Source organism: Branchiostoma lanceolatum, chromosome 7, assembly GCF_035083965.1.
Source record: "Branchiostoma lanceolatum isolate klBraLanc5 chromosome 7, klBraLanc5.hap2, whole genome shotgun sequence".
Taxonomy (NCBI): domain Eukaryota; kingdom Metazoa; phylum Chordata; class Leptocardii; order Amphioxiformes; family Branchiostomatidae; genus Branchiostoma; species Branchiostoma lanceolatum.
The window spans coordinates 3,116,910-3,142,059 of NC_089728.1; the positions used below are offsets into that span (position 1 = coordinate 3,116,910).

At 43.1% G+C, this 25,150-nt stretch overlaps 2 protein-coding genes across 11 annotated transcripts in view; one reads left to right on the plus strand and one right to left on the minus strand.

Moving 5' to 3' along the window:
* Positions 1-10,584, plus strand: part of LOC136438321 (pneumococcal serine-rich repeat protein-like) — a 16,065-nt gene extending 5,481 nt beyond the window's left edge. Inside the window, exons 5-11 of the mRNA XM_066433084.1 lie at positions 428-581; positions 1,114-1,199; positions 1,702-1,821; positions 2,473-2,588; positions 3,463-3,616; positions 5,205-5,417; positions 6,241-10,584. Of these exons, the coding sequence (XP_066289181.1) occupies positions 428-581; positions 1,114-1,199; positions 1,702-1,821; positions 2,473-2,588; positions 3,463-3,616; positions 5,205-5,417; positions 6,241-9,506 (4,109 nt within the window). The 3' untranslated portion in view covers positions 9,507-10,584. The remainder of the gene's footprint in view (positions 1-427; positions 582-1,113; positions 1,200-1,701; positions 1,822-2,472; positions 2,589-3,462; positions 3,617-5,204; positions 5,418-6,240) is intronic.
* A 244-nt stretch (positions 10,585-10,828) lies between these two features.
* On the minus strand, positions 10,829-25,120 carry LOC136438566 (heterogeneous nuclear ribonucleoprotein H3-like). 10 transcript variants are annotated; one of them, XM_066433414.1, is made up of 15 exons: positions 24,972-25,037; positions 24,599-24,663; positions 23,188-23,347; positions 22,176-22,331; positions 21,458-21,592; positions 19,507-19,645; positions 18,497-18,684; positions 18,067-18,156; positions 17,133-17,239; positions 16,074-16,209; positions 15,782-15,937; positions 14,643-14,684; positions 13,544-13,630; positions 12,556-12,654; positions 10,829-11,599 (listed from the first exon to the last, which is right to left on the minus strand). In XM_066433414.1, the coding sequence occupies exons 2-15, from the start codon at positions 24,653-24,655 to the stop codon at positions 11,394-11,396; spliced, it is 1,758 nt and encodes a 585-aa protein (XP_066289511.1). In that variant the 5' UTR covers positions 24,656-24,663; positions 24,972-25,037; the 3' UTR covers positions 10,829-11,393. The 10 variants fall into 10 exon arrangements, with proteins under 10 accessions (XP_066289511.1, XP_066289512.1, XP_066289513.1 ...); XM_066433415.1 differs by having other exon boundaries at positions 24,960-25,018; XM_066433416.1 differs by having other exon boundaries at positions 24,977-25,000.
* Positions 25,121-25,150: the final 30 nt, after the last annotated feature.

Below are 25,150 nucleotides of genomic sequence, written 5' to 3' on the forward strand. Positions count from 1 at the left end.
TGTTTGAAATTGTCAGGGCGATACTCGCTGGCCGCCGCGATCCTCTCGTACAACTGTGCAAACGCAAAATCCCCCTAGCCAACATCGATGGCATACCAATCCACAAATGCGCCTTTTGCGGCAATCTAAGTCGGCAAGTTTCGGAATTCCGTGTAGCCTGGGAGGAGGTGATTTTATTTTATTTTTTTGACAACAGGCGAAAATCAATGCGCGCGCGGATGTCATCCATAAAATTAAGTTGGTGTGGCCTTAGGTGTGACAGGTCATTCAGTGTAGTTTATCTAGCTGCTGCCGCGCCATGTGCCTGCAAAGCTGAGTGTTATGCTGAGGGGCGATTATACTGGCTGTACAGATATAGGTACAGATGCAGATTTTACAGAAAGACCACATGCTACGCTACAGTATGCCATGTTCTCTATCTTTACAGCATTACTGGTGTTCTGTGAACTGTGTAATGTCACAATGCGGCGCCACAACGCAGTGGAGCACTACCAAGGATCGAAACATTCCGACAATGCTGGTGAAAAGGGAGTCTCGTGGCTGCCACTCTTCTGTGAGCCCTGTGGAGCCTTACATCTGAGGTAGGAAAAACACATATTGCAAATATGAGGCCACATTGACTTCATTATATTAATGACATCAATGCTCATCCATTTATCAACCAGTGTGGTATGATAAGTTTTCAACAGTTGATGCAACCAGTAGTAATTTCATTTCATTTCTGATGGATTTTGATAAGACACAAACCTGCAATCAAACTTTTAAGACCCATGATAATTCTTTACAAAAGCAGAATTTTTGAAATGAAATAACATTTTGGCAATTCCCATCAAAAGTTGTATCTGCCTATCAATTTTGAATGAAAAACATTGTTGTTCCATTTTTTGCCCCTCCCCCTTGGAAAACTGAATTTTTTCACTTGTGCAGATTAAGTATACTACCTTTAAGGTTCGCTAGCAAAATGTGATACCACAATTTTAGCATAGAAATTATGCTGGGTGATGGAGTAGAGGCCCCTCTACCACAAACCTTTTCTGTAAGATGGGTGCAACGAAATTAATTTTTTCAGGACCTGGCTCCTGTACTAAATGTTTGTTTCATCCCGTCTCCCAGTGAGAAAGAACAGGAAGAGCACAAGACTGCAGCTACTCATCTGCAACTTCTGCAGAGGATGAGTGTATCCAACCAACAAACAGAAGGTAACATATCAATGAGTTAAACAACCATTTCTATGTTTAGGGGGAAATGTAATAGCTGCTTTGTTGTTGCTTTGTCTCTTGATTGCCAAATCACATGCTTTCTCAATAGTAGGGATCTCCTGAATGTTCTGTCACACCGTCTACAAGCTTCAGCTGTATTTGTTGGTCTCCCAGATGGTTACAGACTTACAGTAATGCAACAAAATTCAGGCTTGTTAAAGCCTGCAGGTTGTGTAAATAAAGATCAATCAATCAAAATCAAACAGTAGTCATATAACTTTTTGGGGAGACATTCGTGGTGTCATGAATTTTTGGTGGGGAGGTCAACACAAAAACTGCGAAGATAAAACCACTGCAATAGGTTCAAGATTTACAGTTCTCTACATTACTGGGGAGATTACAGAATACTGTCTGTGAAAGTTGTGTTTGTTTCATAATGATATTTTGACATGATATTTAATGACATTCCTTCAAACATGAATAATGGTCTATTGCCCACCAGGCCTTCTGTGCTGTAGCCTGTGTGAGAAGAGCGATATCGGCTCCACTGAAGACCTGAGAGCACACTACCAGAGCGGGGTGCACCTGGTCAAACTCAAGAGGAGTGTCATGGGGGATCTGGGTAAGTTTCAACTGTGGAAAAGTTTATGTATTTATTCTTTGCATCAGGCCCAGGGCCCATATTAAAAACAACAAAGACAGAAACAATGTGTATCAAGTGTGAAAACATGCGGGTGGAATGACCAGTCAACAATAGTAAGGCCAATACCGCCTGGTGTCAAAGGTATCAATCCGAAGGTTCGCAAAGAGTAGGCTATTACTATTACTCCTTGGCTAGGACATTAAGTCGTGAGTTCGAACCCCGGCCGGGTCATACCAAAGACTCTAAAAATGGTACATACTGCTTTCTCTGCTTAGCACTCAGCATTTGGGAAAGAGTATGGTAGTTAAACACACACCACTACCAGTGGACTAGCCCCCTGCTGTAGTGACTTGCACAAAGTTGTGTGGCCCAGGGCTGCTGAAACGGAGATGGGCGCCGCCTTATGCATTGTCTGGTGCGGGAAGGACTCTAACTTTTAACCCTAGTTGGGCAGTCCTGTCTGTGTGTCATGAACAGCCAGACCAATAGATAGATAAATACACTGGTGAGCTGGACCGGCTATACAGATGCAGATACACTTAAAGGTGGTTTACCCGTTATGCGAAACAAACATAATGTAGGGGTTCTGTCGGTTTTGATAATTAAACCAGAGTTGTTTTTTTCCCCCAGCTGCAGAAGCTAACGTGCTGGATGGTGTACAGCTGTCCTGGCAGTGGGAGGGGGACAAGGACAAATGGTACAGCTTCACCAAGGAGGAAACTGTCATCGTAAACGCAGCCATTAAGGTATGTGCGTGTCTTTTAGAAAATCCCTCAATTTTTCTCAGTGTAACATGTAGCTATGACTATTTAGTCAGAGAGAGAGAGAGAGAATGGTTTATTCAATATAAAAAAGCCATCGCAGCACAGGTGCTGAATTGCGGTTTCTGTACACAATATGTTATATGTTATCAGGACTTAAAAAAACATTACAAATTAGATAAAAGACTTGATCCTTATATGATAAGGTGTCAATAAGATTACACGAATTAAAAGTATATAAAAAAACACTAACATTTACAGTCATTTAGCAGCAGTCAGTATGAACTTGTCTTGTTGTATAACTGTAAGGCCACACCAATTTAATTTCTTGGTTAACGGACTTTTATTTTCCCCCCAAAAAAAAATTTAGAAACAAAAAAACATGAATCATGAAAACAGAAGGCTGGGCCAGCTTCTGTTTTCATGATTTTTTTTTTTTTTTTTGAAAATAAAAATCCGTTAACCAAGAAATTAGATTGGTGTGGCCTAAGCAGGCCTCTTTCCAGAAAATGGTTGGAATATGGTGGCTGTTGGTAGAGGTCCCGTGTTTTAGAAAAACATGTTTAAAATCCCACCACGCTTATAAAAAAGAGTAGGGTTCCTTCCGGACATGGTGTAAGTGTATGAAACCTTACAATCTGGTGTTGTGCAAAACTGGTGTGTTATACCTAAACATGGTTTACCAGTTGTGCGAAACAACCAAAAACAAATTTAGACATTCATGTTTTCTGAAACTAGTAGTACATGTACATAAGACCTGTGCATATATAAATAGAGATTTTTTTTATGTTCCATGAATGGGAATCAATTTTTAAAGGTTAAACTTTATCGCTGCTACTTGTATGTATTGTCCATGCAGAAAGAGAAGGATGTTGTATACCTGACATCTAAATCAACTGGGAAGCTGTGTTTTTGTCTGGACCTGACTAACATGATAGTCACCGACCTTAGCAGCAAGACCAAATCGTTCGTTCGGCTGCGCTGTGCTACCAAAAGTGACCTCAACAACAAAGGTGAGATTTATGTATCAGAGTGCACATGTCTTTCAGCAGGTAGGTGATAACAACTGGACAGCATTTCAAGAGAAGAACTTCATGTCTTAAGAGTACAGTAGAGTAGAGTAGATCAGATCAGATCCGTTCGGCCAGTTAGGAAGATCTCTTCCAGTTGAGGCTGCTCATCCATTTACTGGACTGTCATTCCAGGCTTGTGTGGACAGTCTGAGGCTTTGTAGTTGTATACTACTGGGTGATATTCCATGTGTTTGTCGAGTCTATTTTTGAAGGTGTTCACTGTCGGTGCGTTTGTTATGTCCATGCACCTTTGTGTAAAATGGGTACCTGACTTTGGTTGGGGAAGGTAAAGGCAATGTAAGGAGAGGGTTGGGCTCCTTCTTTCAATACTGTCCTTTAATAGACCCAGTGGATTAACAACTCACTGCCCCTACGTCTTCAAAAAGGCAATGTGACTACTTTTCCTTTCTTTAAGCGTGAACAGTAAAATAGGTGTCATATCACCAGGCTGAAGGAATGTCCAAACAAAGGAGTCAAGTAGTGGAGTCTGTTGAAGAAATAAAATTAGATTGCATTTAAAACAGGGCAATGTTGAGTCTTTGATGTTTTATTGTCATTGTTCCTTCCATTCAACTTGGTATGTAAAAATGGTAAGTCTTTAGGTGCTGTATTGAAGAAATGTACACAGGTAAGAACAGAGACATGGCATAATTAGTCTCCATTTCTCAGATACACATACCAGTAAAACGATTAAGGAATAAAGATTTTACTGCTTGGCATATTGAACAATGTCAAGAATGAGTGCCTTTATACTAGCACTGTCCCAGAACGTAATGTGCATATGCAAGACTCCGGGCACTCAGTTTGCTGGTGAATTGTTCATATTTATCAATAATCAGTGGCAAAATCAACTGTCAACAGTAAGTAGACACCTTTTAACCCTTGACCAGCATACATCTACATACATATCTACATAGGGGTTGCCCCCAAATAACCCCTTCAGGGGCAAAGTAGGGGGGGAGTTGAGGTCCCAGGCTAAGGCGGGCAGGCCCCTAGCCTCCAGGGCACGACTCAACGGTGGGAGCCGTCGCAACCGTGCCAAGCAGGGTATTCCATTGTGGGATGGTACGGGGAAAGAAAGAGTGTTTATAATCAGTGGCAATGTGTTATCAGGCATGTACAATAGTTGTTCTCTTGTAGTGACAAAAGTATTCATCACGTTTCTGTTGGATGTTTGGTCAACGTTGCATCAGAATTCTGTCTGTTGTATACAGTATCTTTTCTGACACAACATTTGGAAACTATAAACGGGATGTCCTAAGCTCAGCAGTAGGGTTTGGGTTGGAGTTAGGAAGGGCATCCAGCCGTAAGAACTCTTGTTACAAAAAAGACTTGCACTTGATGAGGAGTTCTGGGGCTCCCCCATCCATTTGCAAGCACGTCCAACCCCCATATGATGGGGAATAATGAAAAAAAGATGTAAAATTGGAGAAAAAGAGAGAGATATCATCCTTATACACACGAACATGACCTTATATGATACGTTCCATCAAAGTGCTGCTTTTGACAGACACAATTTTTTTTCCAGACTACACCTGGCAGTGGCAGCACGGATTTGGTGAAGTCTTCACGTGCTGGATGCCTTACACGGCTCTCCACACCATTTTGTTGGAGAAGGCCTCGCGAAACCAGGAGCCGACCGTCCAAATCACGACCGGCTCTCACTCGTATGACTTAGACATGTCCACCTTGGAGCACACGGGCAATAAGGGAACCAAGAAGGTCCAGCGTATTCGTGCAAGTGAGTTTGTTTTTCCTGCTGTGAAGAGATGGTTTAAGCTGATGCGATCTTTGTTCTTTTACTTTTCAGTGGACAACACATCTTTTTGAATTCGGATCAACGCCATGCATCAGGGAAGGATTTTGTGTGCAGCATTTCGTACTACGTACTATGTTCATTTTTTCCCAAGGACCTTCTTTACGGTATGATTAGAGCCTTTGAATGAGTTGCAGGCTCATGATTTTGTCTTCAGGCATCTGGTGCCAGCTTCTTCAAAAATGGAGAACTGCACAAATTTGAAGCTGTATCATCAAGCAAACTTTGAGGCATTTTTTTCATTGGAAAAACGTTCATCTCTGTGCTTTTTTTTCCATGAAAGTATACCACATAATTTCCAGTAGTCATTGGTATGAAATAAAAGGCAATCCCTGCTACCATGATTTTCAGTCCCCGAGATGTCTGAAAAAAAATGCTACCATCAAAGCATAGCAGACATCATAATGAATGTTCTATACTTAACTTGTATCGAAAGTGTTTATCTTTTACAGGAACACAGATGAAGATAGTTTTGACACTTTCTTTGTATGGAAATATATTAAACACATGGCTACTGTGTAGACTGTTTTTCTTATAACTCTATTTTGTAATTTTATCGTGAATAGGATGGCATATATTAAAAGATGGTACATAGCAGTACACAAGGAAAGGCCTTTATGGACCAACCGTCAAATGACATTGCAAAGTCCACGGATATTTCATGGTTGACAGTACAGCAATCTACAAGGAAAACGTACTCAGTTCCGGATGTCCCTAACATTTTGGGGGTTTTCTGTTTTTGTTTCAGAGACGGAAGGAGAGAACTCACTGCTTTCCCACTTCGGGTCACCTCCTGAGAAGCAAGAGGAAAAGAGTCAAAGCAAACAGCAGGTCCATGCTGCAGTTGGCCGTTCTGCTGGTACGGTTTCTGCTAGTGGGGGGTCTGTTAAAAAAGATGAACAGGCAGACAAAGATGGTGGTAGAGCAAAGAGAGAGGGTATTTCATTTAAAGTAAAGACTCAGTCTGTGGGAAAACCTGCTCTCCTAACCAAAAAGAAGAGTAGAAGTAGAAGCAGAAGTAGAAGTAAAGATAAAGGCAGAAGCAGAAGTGGGCACGGGCGACGTAGCAGAAGCCGGAGCCCAAGAAGACGCAGAGATCGTGGCAGAAGTGCAAGTAGAAGCAGAAGTAGAGGGAGAAGCAGAAGTAGAAGCCGCGATAACAGGCGGCACCGGCGCAGCAGGCGAAGCTATAGCAGTAGCAGCAGCGGAAGCAGTAGCGGCGGTCGACGCAGGCGTAGTCGTTCGAGGAGCAGACGACGATACAACAGAAGCCCTGAAGGCAGAAAGTCCAACCATCAAATGCTGATGGAGAGGGCGTATCAGGACACGGTGATGAACGCCCGTTACTTGGCACAGGAGAAGCAGAGGCTGCAGCAGGAGAAGATCATCCTGGAGCAGCAACGGAAACTTGAAGAGGAGCGCCTGAAGCGCGAATGGGCCGCCCTCCAGGACACGAAACAACGGCAGCAGGCTGGAATAGCGTATCCAGTCGCTTCCGGCAAAAAATACGACTACTACTCTATGATTTCTGCGGCGAGCACTGGGGCCAGTCAGCATTACACTACTACAGTACCAGCGCTACCTGGTAGCACTGCTTTTCCTCAGGCGGGAGCCGCACCCTCTTATACTGCTCAGGGCCAGTACCCATGGTCCACTAGCAAGCCTAGCACTCAGACTACCCAAAGCCAGTACCCCTGGTCAACTGCGAAATCTAGCACTAACACAGGGCAGGCCCCTAGTCATTCTCAGCACCCCTGGTCCGCCGGCATATCTAGTACAGGCGTAGCAAAGGCCCCCAGTCAACCTCAGTACCCCTGGTCTACTAGCAAATCTAGCACAGATACAGGAAGGGCAGCTAGTTATTCTCAGTACCCTTGGTCTACTGGAAACTCTAGTTCAGACACAAGGAATACCAGTAGTCACTCCCAGTACCCATGGTCTACAAGCCAAACTAGCCTTAACACATCAAAAACCTCACCGGCAACCCACCCATGGTCTTCTGGCAGTGCTGCCTCTGACAAGCCTTCCGCCCAGTATCCTTGGTCTAAACCTGATAGTTCCCAATCCCAGAGCAAGTGGGACAAGCCCCCAGATGGTTGGTCCAACCATGCAGCAGCTAGTAGAGCTGCGCTTTTACCCACCCCAGACCCCCCCAAGCCTGTGGTCCAACGTGCGGCTGGAGTAAAGTCAGATATACTCCTGATGCAAGCCGTAGAGCAAACTGTGCAGCAAACTGTGCAGGTCTTGCAAGAACCAAAGAAGCCTAAACCCTCCACGGTAACTACATGGGACCTTATATCTAGGTATCTACAAGACCAGATGGGGATAGACGTAGTTACCCGAGAGGCAGTGGAGCAGATTTTGAAGCAGCCTGTGCTGGTTGAACGGATCCAAAAGTTCTACAGAGAGCATGGTTTTGAACCGCGTGAAACCCAAGACGAGTCGCCAACCGTTCAGCCAGCCCAGCAGGCTGCAACTCTGCAACCAGCCTCCATGTTGGAAACGCAGCAGGCTAGTGTCGTACAACAAGTGCAAGCTGCTGGCTTGCAGCAGGCTGCAGGGTTGGGCGGTAGTGAGCAACCCCAGGTGGAACAGGCGAAGGTACAGCTGCTCGCTCAGCTGATAAACATGGGGGTTGTCCAGCCCACAGACCTAGCTGCGAGCCAGCCGGAGTTAGCAGCTGCTAGTATAGTGCAGGCAGCAAGGGCAGCCACAGAGGTGACAAGTAGTGCATCTGCTGCAGCCTCTACTCAGCAGAGCGTAGGGGCATGGGTACAAAGTGCACCTCAGACACAGGCTACGTCTCAGCCACAGGCTAACGAACCGCCATCGGCTTCAAATCAGTTCAGGGCTGAATGGGGTAGTAGCAGTGTCTCAGAACAGTCTGATAGGTTAGGGAGACACGGAAGGTTGTCAGAGGATACTCCTGATGTAAGCAGTTACGATGTCCGTAGTCGTGGGTTAACGGGGGAACCTGCTAGAAGCCGTGGGGTTGGGTTGTTGGATGAGGCTGGACTTGTAAGGGATCCTGCCAGACGGGCACACCCTGAAGCACTGAGAGATGCCCCTCCCAGGGATCCGTACAGACGGGTGGAGGAGTACCCCGATAGAAGGGATCGTGGGGAAAGAGCAGAATGGGATAGGTACGAGAGAGAGAGATTGGCCTACGAGAGGGACCGGAGGGAACGGGAACTGTACGAGCAGGAGCGTAGACGAAGACGGGAGTTGGATGAATGGGATGGGAGGAGAGGGCCAGGTCCTAGGGAGTACGACGAGAGATACCGAGGTCGGGAACCACCGTACCCTGGTAGAGAAGAGAGGGAGCGGGAGCTAGAGGAGTGGGCCAGAAGTAGGCGTCAGTTTGATCCCCAGGGTTCAGGTGATCCCGGAAGGGGACACACAGATAGGGGGAGGGCTTACGGCGGTCCAAGACCATCTCCTTACGATAGGCCAGGGCACTTCCCCCAACAGGATAGTCAGGAGCTTTATGACCCCGAAGCAGCAACTAGCGATGCTGAGGAAGATGCTTATGACGCTGAAGAGGAGGATTCTGTAAACTTTGCAAAGTCTCTCCTCCCTCAAGTCAATGTGCCGGCGATGGCGCCAGACTTAGTCGAGGACGCACTGCGCTTTCCCGAGGTGCTTGAGCAACTCAGGCACTTTCGACAAAAGAACGCTCCAGCTCCCGTAGTTGCCAGCTACCTTCAGGTGATGCTCGCGCAGTACGCTGCGTCCCCGAGCGCGCAGCAGAGTCTGCCACGGGTGCGCACGCAGAGAGGCAAGCGCGGCGGGAAACTATCCAAACTGCGCTACTTTCAGAAAAACATCGATAAGTTAATGGGTGAATTGCAAGAAGTACAACAAATGAAGGCGCGTCTTGGTGACCGGTGTTCCCAAGAGCTGCATGATCTCGTTGCCAGTAAGTCTCTGTTGTTGAATGATTTCAAAAGGAAAGCTCTGGAGTTGGAGCAAATATGCAAAGAACAGGGAAGAGAGCTGACACCCTGGGTGTGAAGCAGTAACGCAGCTATTGCTGTAGGGTACTATTAAACTTGCAGCACGAACCACAACCTTTTGTATTATGTTCATCTTTCTTCATCGATTGTTACAGAAATGGGATGAAAAGATGTTTTGCTTTAAGATACATGTTTTCCTGTTTTTTTTTTTCTATCAAGAACTGTGGACTTCAAATTTCTTTTGTCAAAAATAATTAATGTTCTTTCACTGTTTTAGGGCATTAAGAATAAAACTAGTTTTTGTTAGAACCTTTTGTCTTTGAAACTTTATGCAACGAGGAATTGCTTTTTGTTCTTGACACAACCTTCGACACATCCTTTTGTTGTCTAAAACCTACAATACATGTGTTATTTCCATTTTATCAGTCATGTCATATGTCCTCTCGCATGAAACGCCGATCATAAGTCTTGAAGGTATTCCATGAATCTGAAACCACAGATGGGAATAGAGCAATGTAACAAAGCAGTGCTGACTTAGCTGTGTATCTTTTTAAGTTTCCAACGTCTTGTTCTCACATTTTCTAACGAACCAATGTTGACTTGGTTTCAACCATTTGTTTATGTTCCAATGTTTTGTTATGAAAAAAAGAAAGAACGAAACAGTTTTGCACTACCTTGTGAGTAGTGCAACTGCGGACTTTATCGTATAATAGGCAGTAATGTTGTCATGAAGTATTGGGAAGTCACATCACAGCCTCTTTTAATCTTCAGCAAGCTGGGTTTGACTATTTGTATCCTACCACAACTTTGGCAGCCATTTTTAGACAAATACCTACCTTGCAAAAACTTAAGATTGAGAAGTAAATGTAGAATATCTTTTCTAAATGTATGTACACTTGAACGCGTTTCATGGTCTATGAAAAATGTGACCCATAACATGCTAAGGATAAAGCTAGGTTGGAGTTTATTGGGGTTAAAAAGTGATGTGTTGAGGCAGAATACTGAGTAATTAAGATTTACTGCTGTAAATGTTAATGGTAGTTTTTAACAGGTTATCACTTTCATTAGAGTGCTTTTAAGGCACTGTTAAGCAAGTTGTTAAACTTTTCTTCCCTATTAAACAGCCTTAAGCTTGACGATTGTGTCCTCTTGTATTCTTGTGTCTGGATTTAAGTTAGCAGTACAATTTAATTGAGTTGACATAGGGTAGGGCTATTGATTCTCGGTATGGGGATGGGCAAGACTGATGTTTCCTTATAGCCTCCATAGCATATTATTCAAGTTTCAGGCCTCGTAAAATGCTGTGTGCCTTTTAGAGTAAATAAGCCTAGTATTACTTACTCAAGTTACTGGTACAGAAAAGACCAGGCAAGACAACTATCAGTGGGAATGGCATTTATTGGTAAAAAAACACTAAGTCTCAGCAATACACTGATTAGTCAGTAGTCAACTCCTGTACTGTAAGTTCAGCTATTATGTATACTATTGGCTGTGTGTATACATATTCAACTTTCTAGAGTAGCAATGCTCTTGGCCTCACAATTGTACGAAATATAAGTCTAAACAACGAGCCCCTCTGAAGATTCTTAACCATTATCTTAAATTCCGCAGTTGTACGTCCCCAACAAAAAATGTGCCATGTACTATCCGTGTGATGACAACCATCATATACTAAAATTATCTTGACAGGCAAGTCAGGTGTAATAACATCATGTACAACTTTCAGTCGAGAGGTGTTTGCTCAATTGTCTTTAAGGGCCTGGTCACATCCGTCGTTCGATTGCAAACTGAACCGACATTATTGGGATAGTTGTGCACGTGTTAAACAAAATTCAGCTATCCTGTTACAAGATTGAAAAGGCTGTCCTAGATCCTTGGTTGGGTCTGTCACAGCCTCCTTGAAAGACATCTGAAAAATATACAATGAACGTTGCCTGGTGTTCCCTTACATGCCCCATCCTCCCCCCTGTCCCATCATGTTGCCGGACCCCATGCCCTGCTGACTGCCCATGTTTCCCATGCCCATGTTGCCCATCCCTCCGCCCATGCCTCCCCCCATCCCTCCCATGCCGCCGCCCATGCCCTGCTGGTTGTAGCTGCCGCCCATGTTACCTCCGGTACCAGAGCCATAGAAGCCTCCTCCCATGTTACCTGCAGGGAAGGCAGATGTATACAGTTAACATCAAAGTCAGCTCAGTTGATGATAGATCCAAAGCTCAGAATCCCCTTTGCCTTGTGCTATGAGAGTTCAATATTTAAGTCCCAGTAAAATGATATTTCCTGTATCAAAATTTTGTCTTTTCTGAAAACATCTAGGACAAGTTAGCAACAGGTAGTGACATCACAGAAAGGACTCCTACCCATACTAGTTAATGGAGGAGTCATTTTTGTGATGTCACGACTTGTTTCTAATTTGTCCCACCAAGGAGCACACAGTGGACTGTTGATAAAACACAATTTACATAGATGTTTTGAGAATTTTAAAGTGAATGATAAAGTGAAGTTCATTTTACTGGCACTTTAATTGGCAGAAAAGTGGTTAATTCAGGATTACTCTCACAAGTAACCACTGTGCAAAGGGGAAACAATGAAGCTGGCTTCATCGTCTTTCTAGTATTACGCAGTCACAAATACAGCAACCAAAGCAACTGCAAACCAAACAACTGGCCACCACAACAATGTGATTTTCACACATTCTGATTGTCTTCCATCAATGAGAACCATCAAACATCCAAACAAAGTAACAACATTCCGATAGCTTGACTAAATCCTTACCTGAAATTGGGAGAGAACACATGGAACTGTAGAACCCGTTATAAAAAAACTACTTAAGTCATCAACATAACACAATTTTTTTGGCCATGTCACCATACCGTAGAAGCAGAATTAGAACTACTTTCAAGCAACGCCAATCAGGAAATGCTGCTGCACAATATGATTCAAACTACACACAATAGGAGCAGAATTTTTGGGGCCATGTCACCATACCGTGCCAGCAGAATTAGAACCACTTTCAAGCAATATGCTGCTGCACAAAAAACAATCTGATTGGAACTACACACAATAGAAACATGAAACTCGGGTGACAGGCGGAAGAATTGTTGTACCTTGTCCTGTAACTGCCTGGGCCATGGTCATGTCCTGTGCACCATAGGCCCCAAAGCTGCCATTGGCATTGGCTCCTTGGGTGAAGTTCTTAGAGGCATCTTCGAGAAGGCCAAACAAAAACATGGTGGTTATTTCTTGTCTCTACAGATGCTTCAGTGGGGTCATAAAGAAAAGTGAAACACTTTCTAACACCAATTCATTTGAAGGGAGGGAATGATCAGCCTTGCATTGGTCAGCGTTATAGTGCTATCTTTTTAACAAGTGTTAAGAAACAAGCAACAGTAACAGTGATCCAACAAAATAGCTGTTTTTTTTCTTCTCAATTTTGCATCCTGCTGGTTTGTTGCAAAGGAGTCTGGCATTTTGAGAGAGCATCTTCCTATCTTGGGTGACTAACATTTCAGTCATGTGCAACCCATATATTTATAACAATAATGGTTTTATTGGTCAGAAATTTCCCGTGCAATTGAATTGCTGCAGGGTTTACAATCACATAATACACAACAGATACATATTTGCTCCATAGTTGCACTTTGTGGAACTGTCGCAATATATATATATATATGGGTCCAGCAAGACAAGGTTTTAACATGTTCAATCAAATCCACACCAACACATTGCAAGGCTTATCGGTAACATATCATGTTGAGGATAGTAAATCATTTCATAGCTATGCGGGAGTCGTTTTGTTTGGCCTTTTCAGGACTTCTTGCCACATCTCATCTGAGCCGGTCCTCGATCCAAGAAGATGCCTTAACGGAACATGTCTCCAAGAAGATGCCCTAAGAGTAAGAAACATTTCTTCAAGATGTCTTACCTGTCATGCGATGTCGTGTTTCCAAAGGACTTCCCTTTAAAGGACCAACATAGCAGCTTTTGCCTTCTTCAAAACAAGATCTGTACGTCTACTTCTAGACTAGACTACTACAGTGAATGTATTTTCCTGTTGAATCTTATGTATAGTTGATACCCACAAAATGGCCCTACCTTGGTTCATACCCTGTGACATGTTCCCCTGTCCGCCGAAGCCTCCGAAGCCCCCCATGCCTCCCTGGTTGTAGCCAGCGCCACCACCTGGGGAACACACAACAACATACAGACATCAACAACTTATACCATATGTGCTTTCAATGTACACAACAATAGTGAGATAAGGCCTAAGGATCTTAATGTTGCATTTCTGATTGAAGTGCTGAAAAAATAGGGTTGGTAGGTAGGTAGGTAGGTAGGGATTCTTTTTCTTTTTTAAAAATCGATTTCCGCCGAAGTGATCTAACCAATAATGTTTAACGCCCACCTCAGCGCCACTCGTCAGCGCCCTGTATAATGAACTTTATTAGTTCTGCTGCTAATGCTGAGGACGAGGCCATAGCATAGATTAAAATTTTTTAAAAATGTAAAACTAAAATGTATTAGGACAATGATATTTTCAACAGGATAGGGTCGGCAGGATTTTGCTTGGGCCGGTCAGGTAACTTCATGGAGACAATTGAATACCTTATAATTTACTGTTTGCTTCAATGTGTCTATACAACTACCACTACAACTGAACTTGAAACTTCCAACGACTTTCACTCCATCAAACCAGTCACAGAAGAGACAGTTACAAGACAGCTTACCAGACACAAGGCCACGGGAACAGATTGTTTTATGGATGACTTTCAGGTCTGTAGTTTGTAATTTCTTGGCTAACGGATTTCTTTTTAAATTTTAGCAACAAAAAAAAATCATGAAAACGGAAGGCTGGAGTGAAAACTTGCACCCGACCCTGTTCACTCCCTGAAATTGTGTGCACCAGAGTACAAACTTTCCTCTGAGATTCTGTTTTTATGTTGATTTTCAGATCTAGCGTTTTTTTTTAAATTCCATGAAAATGGTGTGGCCTAATCTGGCTCTTTTCAAAATTCGACAACACATGGAAATGTCAGTACCTAAGTGGATGTCATCCATAAAACCATGTGCCTGTGGCCTAACTACACTCCACACTCCTACTACTCCTGCAGTGGGCTGTTAGACTTGGTAAGGGTTACCCAGAAAAGGTTAGTGAATCAGGACAGTAAAAATGTCGGTATCAATGAGAGCCCACCATATCCACCACTATTGCCTTGGCCGAAACCTCCCGTAGAGCCTGGAAGAGAAGACAACATTTTCCAGTCTTAAGTTAAGTCTATGACACCATTCTGTCCATTGTACAACGTGCCATAAGGCCACACCAATTTAATTTCTTGGTTTTTCCACCCAAAAAATTTTTAGAAAAAAAATCATGAAAACAGAGGACTTTTTTTTCCTAAATATTTTTTTTTTTTTTGGAAAATAAAAATCCGTTAACCAAGAAATTTAATTGGTGTAGCCTAATAAACTCCCTTTGCATACTACAGCTGATTATACTGGACTACAGGAAAATGCTTTAAATAGCCGAGGTGACTACTGCCTGTTTAACATTGTGCATACTACAAAATCCCCATCCAAATCTCTTTTGGAAGTGTCCTTTGAATCTACAGTACCATCCTGGTTATAGTTACATTGTGACTGGTCAGCATTTGGCCAGAAACTAGTCAGTGGTTCAGGGCTGTTTCCAGCTTTAATTTTTTTCCGTCCCACTCATTGTGTTGATTTTTGTTGTTAAATCTGTCATTTCAGGCCTACAAAAATGCATTTTCATCAATTCTATGTCATGAAGTTCCAAATTTTGGGACGGACAGGGTGACATTTTTTTCCGTCCCGCAAGCAAATTTCTGTCCTGGGACAGAGGGACGGGTCCTGGAGACAGCCCTGCAGTGGTTGGTCAGAAACAACTCAGAAATTTGTCAAAAACCAGACAGAACTAAGACGCAATTTAATCAGGCTAAAGGCTAGTAAAGTTTTACATTGGATAATAACTAGTCAGAAACGTGACAGTAAGTAACTATGACAATGCTAACTATAACCAGGACAGCACTGTATGTTTCTATCCCTTGGACAATGTCAACACCACCCCGACCAATCAACCTCTTAGAAACTCAAGATTCGAATCAGCCATGACCTGACAAAAATCGCTTCCTAGTTTGCCTTAACGACTTAATCTGAGTTTTTGCTGACAAAAAAACAAACTTGCAAGTGAGCTGTGGGATGGTGTCAGCTTTGAAGGGATGTTTTTAGATTGAGTTTCAAAAAGGTTGATTGGTCGGGGTGAACCCTGTATGTTTAACTAAAACTGCACAAATAGAAAGTAGACTTGAGGCTCACCATCTCCACTGTGCCCCCCCATGCCTCCGCCCATGCTGCTGCGACCGCCTCCGAAGTTACCGCCTCCCATTCCGCCACTGCCGCCGCCGCCGCCACCACCACCTCCGCCGCCGGAGGACGCCTCGGAGTCCAGGAACAGCTCGATGTACCGGTGTTCTGGAGAGGAAAAATAATCATTTCACTTTCAGCATCTTTCTTCCCCAGTGATTCTTCATGTTCTAAAATTAAAGCTGTAACATGATATCTAGTGGTTTGAACTATGATTCTCACAAGGCAAAATGTTTCCACTTACGCATGTTGGCCTTATCCTTGGCCATGGCAGCTACAGCATCGTCATGAGAGGCAAACTCCACATCAGCCTCGCCCGTCGCCCGCTTGTCTGGGCCGTAGTGGATCTGGATCTTCATGGGTACCAGCGGCTGGAAGAACTGGGGAAAAGATAGAATAATCAATTACCTTCACCAAGGCTGTTTTTGGTGCTACTTGTGTTTGAGATTTATTTAGATCCACAATTAGCCTCATAAGAGGCTATTCTTCCTGTGGTCTACACATTCATATTTACACATTACAATTAAAACATACAAAGGCATACAAATTGACGGTAGAGGACAAAAATAACATAGTGTCATAGCTACTTGTGTTTGTGTGTGTGTTTCTGGACAGCATAACTTGAGAAGTTGTGGGTGGATCCTTATGATAAATATATGGTATGTTGGAAAAGGAATGTCAACTTCAATAATGGGCCGCCTAGCGACTTTCTTCAGTTATGCAGTGGAACATCCGGTTTTAATTTATGTTCTGGGCATGCTATGGTCGTGATTTTTGAGCACTAGACAGATCTTGGGGCAGAGAGTAAGTGGTGTAGGTTTGGGCCCCTAGTTAGCAAGAAAAAGACAGTGATTTACATGCCCAGTAATTTTTTTTATGTTCTAGGCTTTGCATTTAATACCACTCCAAACACTAGAAGATTCTTGTGTATCAGCCTTATGCATCAGTTCTCCACATGAAAGGAAACCTGGGAATAATAGACTGACTTTCATCTTGCAAGTGTAAAAATTGAACCAGATCATAGCTTTAGCAGCTACTGACACAGAGTGTTAACTTGCAACTTCACACATACATTCTGACCATCACAATTAGCAGGTAAACTAATGGTAATGATAGCATAACAATTAGCAGTTTGACCAACGAGAGAGCAGCTACATGTCTGTCAAATATTTGCACTTTGCATTTCTACAATTTGATGGAGGTGGGTGAGGATATGGGATTGGACAATTGACCATAAATGCGTAAAAGGAGAAAATGCATTAACAAAAGGGATGATGGAGGAATAACAAGATCGATTGCTCACCTGTTCGATATCCTCCACTGCAGCCTTAAAAGGAAGTCCTCTCATGTGAACAAAGTGACCTGAGCCACCCCCGTACATACGGCCTCCTCCAAAACCACCGCCACGCCCTGAAAAGAAGGACCAGACCTCTTCAACTTCTTCATTTTCAACATTGATTCATTCTTTACTATGTATTTCAATTACAGCACAGCTTAACAAAACCTACTACACATGTAGTTCTAACTTGTAACTCTTACTATAACTTACACAGTATGTCACCGATTGACAAAGAAAGTAAAATGTCGCAAACTTCCAGTTATATAACACTTTGAAACATTGTGTATCAGCCTTATGCATCAGTTCTCCACATGGAAGGAGACCTGGGAATAATAGACTGACTTTAATCTTGCAAGTGTAAAAATTGAACCAGATCATAGCTTTAGCAGCTACTGACACAGAGTGTTAACTTGCAACTACACGGTGCTCTAAGACTTGATGTACGGTGTATAATGCTACTGTTCATCAACTGAACATCTTACAAATTCCATGCCTATGTGGGGTCGTGTGGTGCAACGGCAGAGCGTTCGACTCAGAACCAAGAAGTCCCGTGTTCGAATCCTGTCATGTCACCTATCTTGTGCCCTTGGGAAAGGCACTTTACACGACTTTCCTCACTCCACCCAGGTGTACCTGACTTAGGTTGGGGAAGGTTGTATTGAGGTCACTTGGTGGCGCCGAATGGCAGCCGCCCAGACCCTTGCGACAGTTCCACAAAATGCAAGTGTGGATAAGATATTATACATGTTGTGTATTGTGTGAAACCTGCAATACCCTGCATCAATTCAGCGCTAATTGGCTGCCATTGCGGGTAATTTCTGACCAATAAAAACCATTATTGATTGATTGATTGATTGATTGAGTCTTGAAGATCAGTACAGGAATTAAGTAGTCTTACCGCCTCTTCCCATTCTCCCACCGCGCCCTCGGCCACCACCATAGTTGTCGTATCTCTCCTCATAGCCATCATAGTCGTCCTGGTAGAAGTCTAATCAGGAAAAAAGGCAGAAATCTCTCAGAGTCTTTCAGTAACCACTCACTGCTAAAACTGTGACAGTAACATTTTCACTATTCATACAAATGTACTGTAAATGCATTTACTCTCGCTGTGGTCTTAATTCAGACACTATTTCCTGCATTTTGAGGGATAAATTTTGTGAAGTTTTTCCTCCGCCACATCCTCATTCTAAAGCCAAATATGAACTTTTGATGAAGGTTTTTTCCAGAAAGAAACACAGCATCGGGGTCCAGATCACAGCATTGGAGGCCCCTATGCTGAAAAAGCCAGGCAAGAACACTGCAGTGTCAATAGTATCAACTGGACTTACTGCCACTGTAGCCAGTCCCTCCTCCTCCCCGCATGCGCCGATCGTACATGCCAGCACGGCCACCTCCACCGTAACCACGTGGGGGTGGTCTGTCGTACGGCCCGGGACGGCTGGACATCAGCGGACGCGGCTTAGGGCTCATGCATTCGCGAACCTCGTTCCGACTACTCTTGAAGATCTCAATGTACCTGCGGAGAGTCAACAACCATTTATTACGCTGCACGGTTGCAATTAGGCTTGCCCCTGAGGCGTCGCCAAAAACAAGCATATACCTTATGATTTATTACCAGTTTTCTAGAATGCTAACGTGCATAGATGTTATCTAAATCCTCCGTCTTGATATCTCATATTCACAACTTACAAAGAAACAAAATACAAGACAAACCTCTTCTACCACTACACTACTTCCATTCGGTACATAGCAATCATGCAAGTTCTTAGTCGAGTTCAGGACGTTTACATGTTTCGCTCGTTTAAAATCATTACCGAAGGTAAAAGGAACGCAACAGTTTCTTGTCTAACGCAGCACATTTCAAAGTGACTAACGCTAGCCAAGATATATGCAATGTTCCAATGGCAAACAATATCCACATCTACATGTGTAAATCAAGCCCTCATCTTCTTGTAGGTAGTGCACACAGCAACTTTGTGCTTAGCCCCAAAATAACCCTTAACCCACAAATATCTTTCAAAAGTGCTCATTGTGCTATCCTCATCACAATCGGTTATTTCCTTTTGGCCAATGGAAGGTCACATCATATACTAAAGTTGGGAGTAATTGATTGACTTGTAACAAATATAATAAGGGATTGTTTTTTTAAGTTCATGTGTATATGGGTACCAAGCAATAATGATAATACAAGCTTACACAAAAGTTAGAAACAAAGAGCTACTTTAACATAGTGGAGAAAAACCAACTCTGTCAGAGATAGGAGAACAGCTTGAAAAGTTGTACAGCCCACAAGAAGGTGAAATATTCCCTGGGGCAGTGAAACCAACCATCCTCCCACCTGTGCCCTATTTTTTCCTTGTGTTTCCCCAGAGCCTTTTCAGCTATATCCTGTGATGTAAACTGCACAAAAGCCTCCCCCGTGCTCCGCCCCTGGTAGTCTGTGGGTAGTGTTATCCCATTGGGCACTATCTCCAACCCTTCAGAACCAACCCAGAAAAGGAGAGGAGACTCAATATTGGCAGTCTTTCCAATGTTAGCCAGAGTCAACATTCATGGGTCATTGATTATGCGTGGTGTAACAAACATAGAATCAACGTACTTTCAACAAAGAACAGCATAGGGGAAAAACACACACAAAGCCATAGGACTGGACACATTAGCATTAGCGTTGCTTTCTTCTCTCGGCATTGTTGGGAGACATTTGTGTGAAGTGCTGGTTTTTTTTCCAGTTCCCTTTACAAAGTATCAGTAACTGTATAATCTTCTACAGTACAGTACATTATTGTAATAGCAGTGTTGAATAAAGCTATTTCAGGCAGGAGTTTTGACCTTTGCGACGAAACTAAAACCAGTGAAATAAGCTGTAATAATTTGTCTTCATACAACATCCTTTAGATATACTTGCAAATGAAAAGGATATTGTTAAAGTTTTGTCTGATAGACTTATCACAAATAAATCTAACTCATACACAAAGCTTTTATGTTCAGTAACCGAAATTTGTAACATTAATAGTCAGAAATCAGCCAAACTCCTGCCTAGTAGCGTTTTGGTACTTAGAATGATGAAAACATGTCCCCCATGCTAATGTGTTCAATCTAGAACCCATGAATACATTTTAACTAGGGCTCCCAAGGCTACACCTACTATATCAAATAGGTTTAATAAGTAATTTCAATATTACAACACCAAATCTAGATCAAAATTCTTCAAGTGAAAATCTTTGACGGAAAGAAACAGCACTTGATAAAATGCTCGTGTCCAAAGATCAGTGCATTCAGAGTTTTCAGACCAAAAAAATCCAAAACCCTAACTATCGAACAGCAAGGTCAGGATAGGTTTGTCTCTGCACGAAAGATTTTGACGGTTTGAAAAATGACCGAGTCAAGCCATACGTGGAACAAAAAAAGTTGCCAGCTTTGTGTACTATTTTCTTCAGCTAGACGAATGAATTTTTATCACAACGTTTACAGCCTTTAACTATAAGGCATAAGAAAAGTCCTTGGGAGCCCTAGACTACTAAGCTGAAGGTGAGATGAGGAGCTAGCCCAGCCAGCCCATCCACCCTCCTCCCACGGCCCAGCCTCCTCCCAGACCCTACAGCTGCAAACAACAGTCAAAGTCTTGGCATGAGTAGAGAGACCCTCCTCCCACGGGACACACCAGCCCTCAAGGCCCTCGTTCCCCTGCCCTGGGGAGAGAAGTGTCCCCTGCCCTGGGGAGAGAAGTGACCCAAGTGTTTCAATATGAGAAGTGGTTGCTGGTCTTCTCTTCCCATGATGCCCCAGTTGACCCCATACATCCCAGCCAACCACCAGCCCAGCTGTACCCAGAAAGAGAGGGAATCCATGTTTGAATCTCAACTGTAAGATCAGCACAACTCAAACAGTCAAACATTTACCACTGGTAACAATATACAGGGTACACAAGATGTTCCCAAAAACTTACAGTTACAAGTCTGTTGAAAGTAAGTGTTACTACCATGATTCAAGAATTATCATTCATGTTTTTTTTGGTTAAGTCACCAAGATCTTTGCACAACAAAAGCTGTATTTGTAACTACGATTTTACCAACTAATTTGCTGTTCATGTATATATTTCTATTTTAAAAATAGGGGACAACACAACGAGGGACACATGCTACTGGTTCGTTTCAGTCAAGCAAATATTTACACTGATAGTTCCAACTGCTTTGTTTAGAAATAATTTTTTTTCACTGGGTACCAATACAATCTGCAGCAGTGCCATTTCATCCCACACACCGCAATCTCGAAAGGACGAACAAGTGTACCTGAAAAGAACTGAGCGATTTCTTCCTTAGAGCAGCCAAATGGCAGGCCCCGTAACCGTACGATCCCATCGTTGACCTGGTCTTGCCCACTGTGCTTCACCACCCACTCCATCTCGGACACCTTGGAACGGAACACTGCAGAGAAACAGTTACAAGTTACAACTGAACAAAGCATATATCATATCGGGCGGCTTGCCCGGACTAAGGCTGCTCTCTCCCTCCAGGCGCCACGGTCCACCATTAGTTGGTCTAGTTCTTCAGACCTCACCTCTACATCCCCAACAAGTTGGTCTATGTAGGTCCGTCGGGGTCGCCCGACACAGGAGTGAACAAAGCATACAATAAAATAATGTCTACTTATAACGTACTTCCTCCTATTACTTTCGTAAAGGTTATGTTTTCAGGTCTGTGTGAGTGTGTGTGTGTGTGTGTGTGACTGTGTCTGTGTATCCCTTTGAGAACAGCAGAACTCAATAAGTCATGGATGGATCTTTAAAATATTTGATACGTTGGAAGGTGTTTGTAAAATGGGTTCCCTGGCAGCTTCCCTAGGCACTGCAGCAGAACTTCTGTTTTGGTATCAATAATAAAGATTTCATACTTAAGACATACAAGTTATGTATTAGTGATATAACAATGTAATGAAACAAAATTACTTGGCAAAGGTAGGAGGTCAAGGAACTCTAGTTATAAATGCATCAAAGAGGAGAATTCTTACCCTCAATGTATCTGTGACCCATATGCTGGTTGTGCTTGGCCAGGGCTTTCTCAAAGTCGTCGGAACTTTCAAGTTCCACAAACGCTTCACCACTTGGTCTTCCCTCTTTGGAGAATGTGAAATGGATGCCATTGTCCCCTCCTTTGACGTTACAACCTGAAGGAAGCCATCATCAAAATGGTTACAAAAAAGGTGTAATAACTTGAATGACCAAGACTCCATTTACACAGGGCTCGAAATTCATTTTTGGAAATAGGTGCACTGGTGCACCCAACCAAAAAAATTAGGTGCACAGAAAGAATTTTGGGTGCACCACAGAAGGTCAAGTTAAATGTCAGCAAAACCTCAATCTGTAATTCTATAGCTAACTTCAAAAGTCATCATTATATTCTTCTGATACTTACTTTTGAAGAATATTCTGTATACTAAGACTGTATAATAGTACCTTCACCCTATGGTGTACAAAAATATCTAGGTGCACTGGTGCACCCACAGTCAAAAATTAGGTGCACAGCACCAATTTTAGGCGCACACAGGTGCACATGCACCCACTATTTCGAGCCCTGATTTACAAAAAGGTGATTTTTTTTTCCGTCCCAACAAGCAAATTTCTGTCCTGGGACGGAGGGACGGGTCCTGGAGACAGCCCTGTTGTGGAGAATTTAATACACAAAAATAAACAAAATTGGAGGTTGGGAGTTCGAATCCCGGCTGTTGATGCTAACCCAACATTCATGCTACTAGAAAAGCTTGCAGTCCTTGGATAGGATGCTAAGTAAGCCGTGGTCCACATAAATGTTTGTCTTCTCTGTCACGACCAGTAGAAGGTAGCTCTTCAGCGAGAATAACTGGTCGATATCACTTTCACTAACTTCAACTTGGGCATAGGAAATTTACCTCCCTTGTTAACTTATGAATATGCATGCCTGTAGATTTTGAATAAGAAAGATCATACATGATGATGAACTTTATTTTTATTATACACTGCCATATGCTTGTTTAATTTGTTTACCTTCAGATGTAAGGAAATTCTTCACTTCTTCACAAGTGGCCGACCATGGGAGCCCCCTCATGCGCACCACATATCCGCCGTCCTCGTCAGCCATGCTGCAGAAGTTGTGTGATGTGATGGAATGGAGAAGTCCAGAAACTGCTCTCGGACCAAACTGAACCTGATTTGACAGAAAAAGTGGCTTTTTAATTTACTACGAAACATGTAAGTATATAATCGCACGATAAGGACAATTATAACTTCAAGACGTGGTATCTTACAACAGGCACCACCTTCAAAAAACATCCCAGACAAAATTGGAAAGAAAGGTACAGTGGATCTTTTCTGGACAACTGACTTCTTTCATCATTCATTCTATGTTGGCCACTCTCCAAGCAGAGGTTAGGCCCTGGCTTGTTTTGGACTTCTTTTTATGTTTTTTGTCGGCCTGTCTATTTCATTAGTTTTTCTTAGTATATCTCGGCCAAGAAAAAATACAAAGACAACATACAAAGTCGTCCAAAACAAGCCGCGGCCTAACCCCTGCTTGGAGGGTAATCTAGGGCTCTTTTAATTTTATTTTTACAATAGTCTATTCATTCATATCCCAGGGGACTTTGGTTCAGGCTCATTTTAGATTATCAGCTTACTGAACCTGTCCCTGTCAGTATCAGTATAATTCACTAGACTCTACCAGCCTCCGGGGGTCACTGGCAAAATAGTAGAAATTGGCCAAATAGAGTTAATTGTATGAAGGGAGTCGGCTACGGAGAGAGGGTCCAATATTGCAACCCTAGGGCTGCGAATGTTACCCTCCATGGCCAAAGTCCCCCGGCAAATGTTCTCCCTATACTGCTATAGCCGGCGCGGTTTGTCTGGTAGAGACTAATAAATTAATCACCCCGACTAGAAGGGCAACAAACACGTCGGCTGTAGTTACGTATAAGTTAGTATCAGTCCAAATCGTGTGCATTTTTACTTTGAGACAAATCTGATCTCAACGAAGTATGAGTCAACAGTGGATACGTAATCCTGTGATCCCATGTGATCAAAGATGGTAACCTCAGTAGTGCATGTGTCCCACATGAATAAATTATGCAGCAAATCACGAAGATTTCAGCCAAGAAGTTGAAACGTCGATGAAGATTAGACATCCAGGTAATAAGATACGCCAAAAAGCAAATTACTCAAACAACTGGATCTGTAACAAATCATATCCAGTTGTTTGAAGAAGTTGAAACGCACGAGGCGAGTAGTGCAGAGTCTTCATCTCGCACAAAATCATTTAATCGAAAGTTGAACCTTGCAAAACGCAAGAGCTCGAACCATTTTATACTTCCTAATCGTGGCTAACATATTCTGTAAACTCAGTCAAATTTCTCCCCAAGTTCTACCCTGGACAAAAGGATCGGGCATGTTTTCAACCTAGTACCTTTGGCAATGTCAAACCGGCTCTTACAAGACTGCTCAGAAGTCGACCAAGGGGCATCTAGGATTCTGCACGAGAAAGAAAGTGGAGAAAAGACTTGGAAGATCTTTTTGGAAGGCCTGAAAGTACACCGTTATTCTCGGGTGAGGAGATATCGATGGGCATGGCGTGGACAAAAATGGCGGACAAGACCTCCCCGAAAAATCATGTCCAAATTTAGGATCTAATACCTAATTAGCGCACGGTAAGCCCCGTATACGTGACCTATACAACCCTTGGTATCTAAACGCCCGTTTCAATGGGAAAATGCACAATAGAACGACACTTGAAAGCAGCAAGAAGCGTGCAAATCAGACCATCTTACAGTTTTGCTCACCTCACCTCGCTTCGCCTCGCCGCAGCCTGCACGGAGATGTCCGAAAATTGCCGAACGGAACCGAAAATGCCCAAATTAGGTAAACGGCGGGAGCGCAAAGAATGGTGGGAGCTATGATTCAACTTTGACCTCATGAAGACGATTATAGTTCACCTTTGACCTCATCAAAACAAACTCTC

Bases quoted from the DNA above. Each gene is read 5' to 3' on its own strand.
- LOC136438566 (XM_066433412.1), bottom strand. From the start codon at position 25,105: ATGAGGTCAAAGTTGAATCATAGCTCCCACCATTCTTTGCGCTCCCGC. The intron at 23,348-24,976 runs GTGAGGTGAGCA...CTGTCAAATCAG, and splicing joins CTGCGGCGAGGCGAAGCGAG to GTTCAGTTTGGTCCGAGAGC. The intron at 21,593-22,175 runs GTAAGAATTCTC...GTTTCTCTGCAG, and splicing joins GGGTCACAGATACATTGAGG to TGTTCCGTTCCAAGGTGTCC.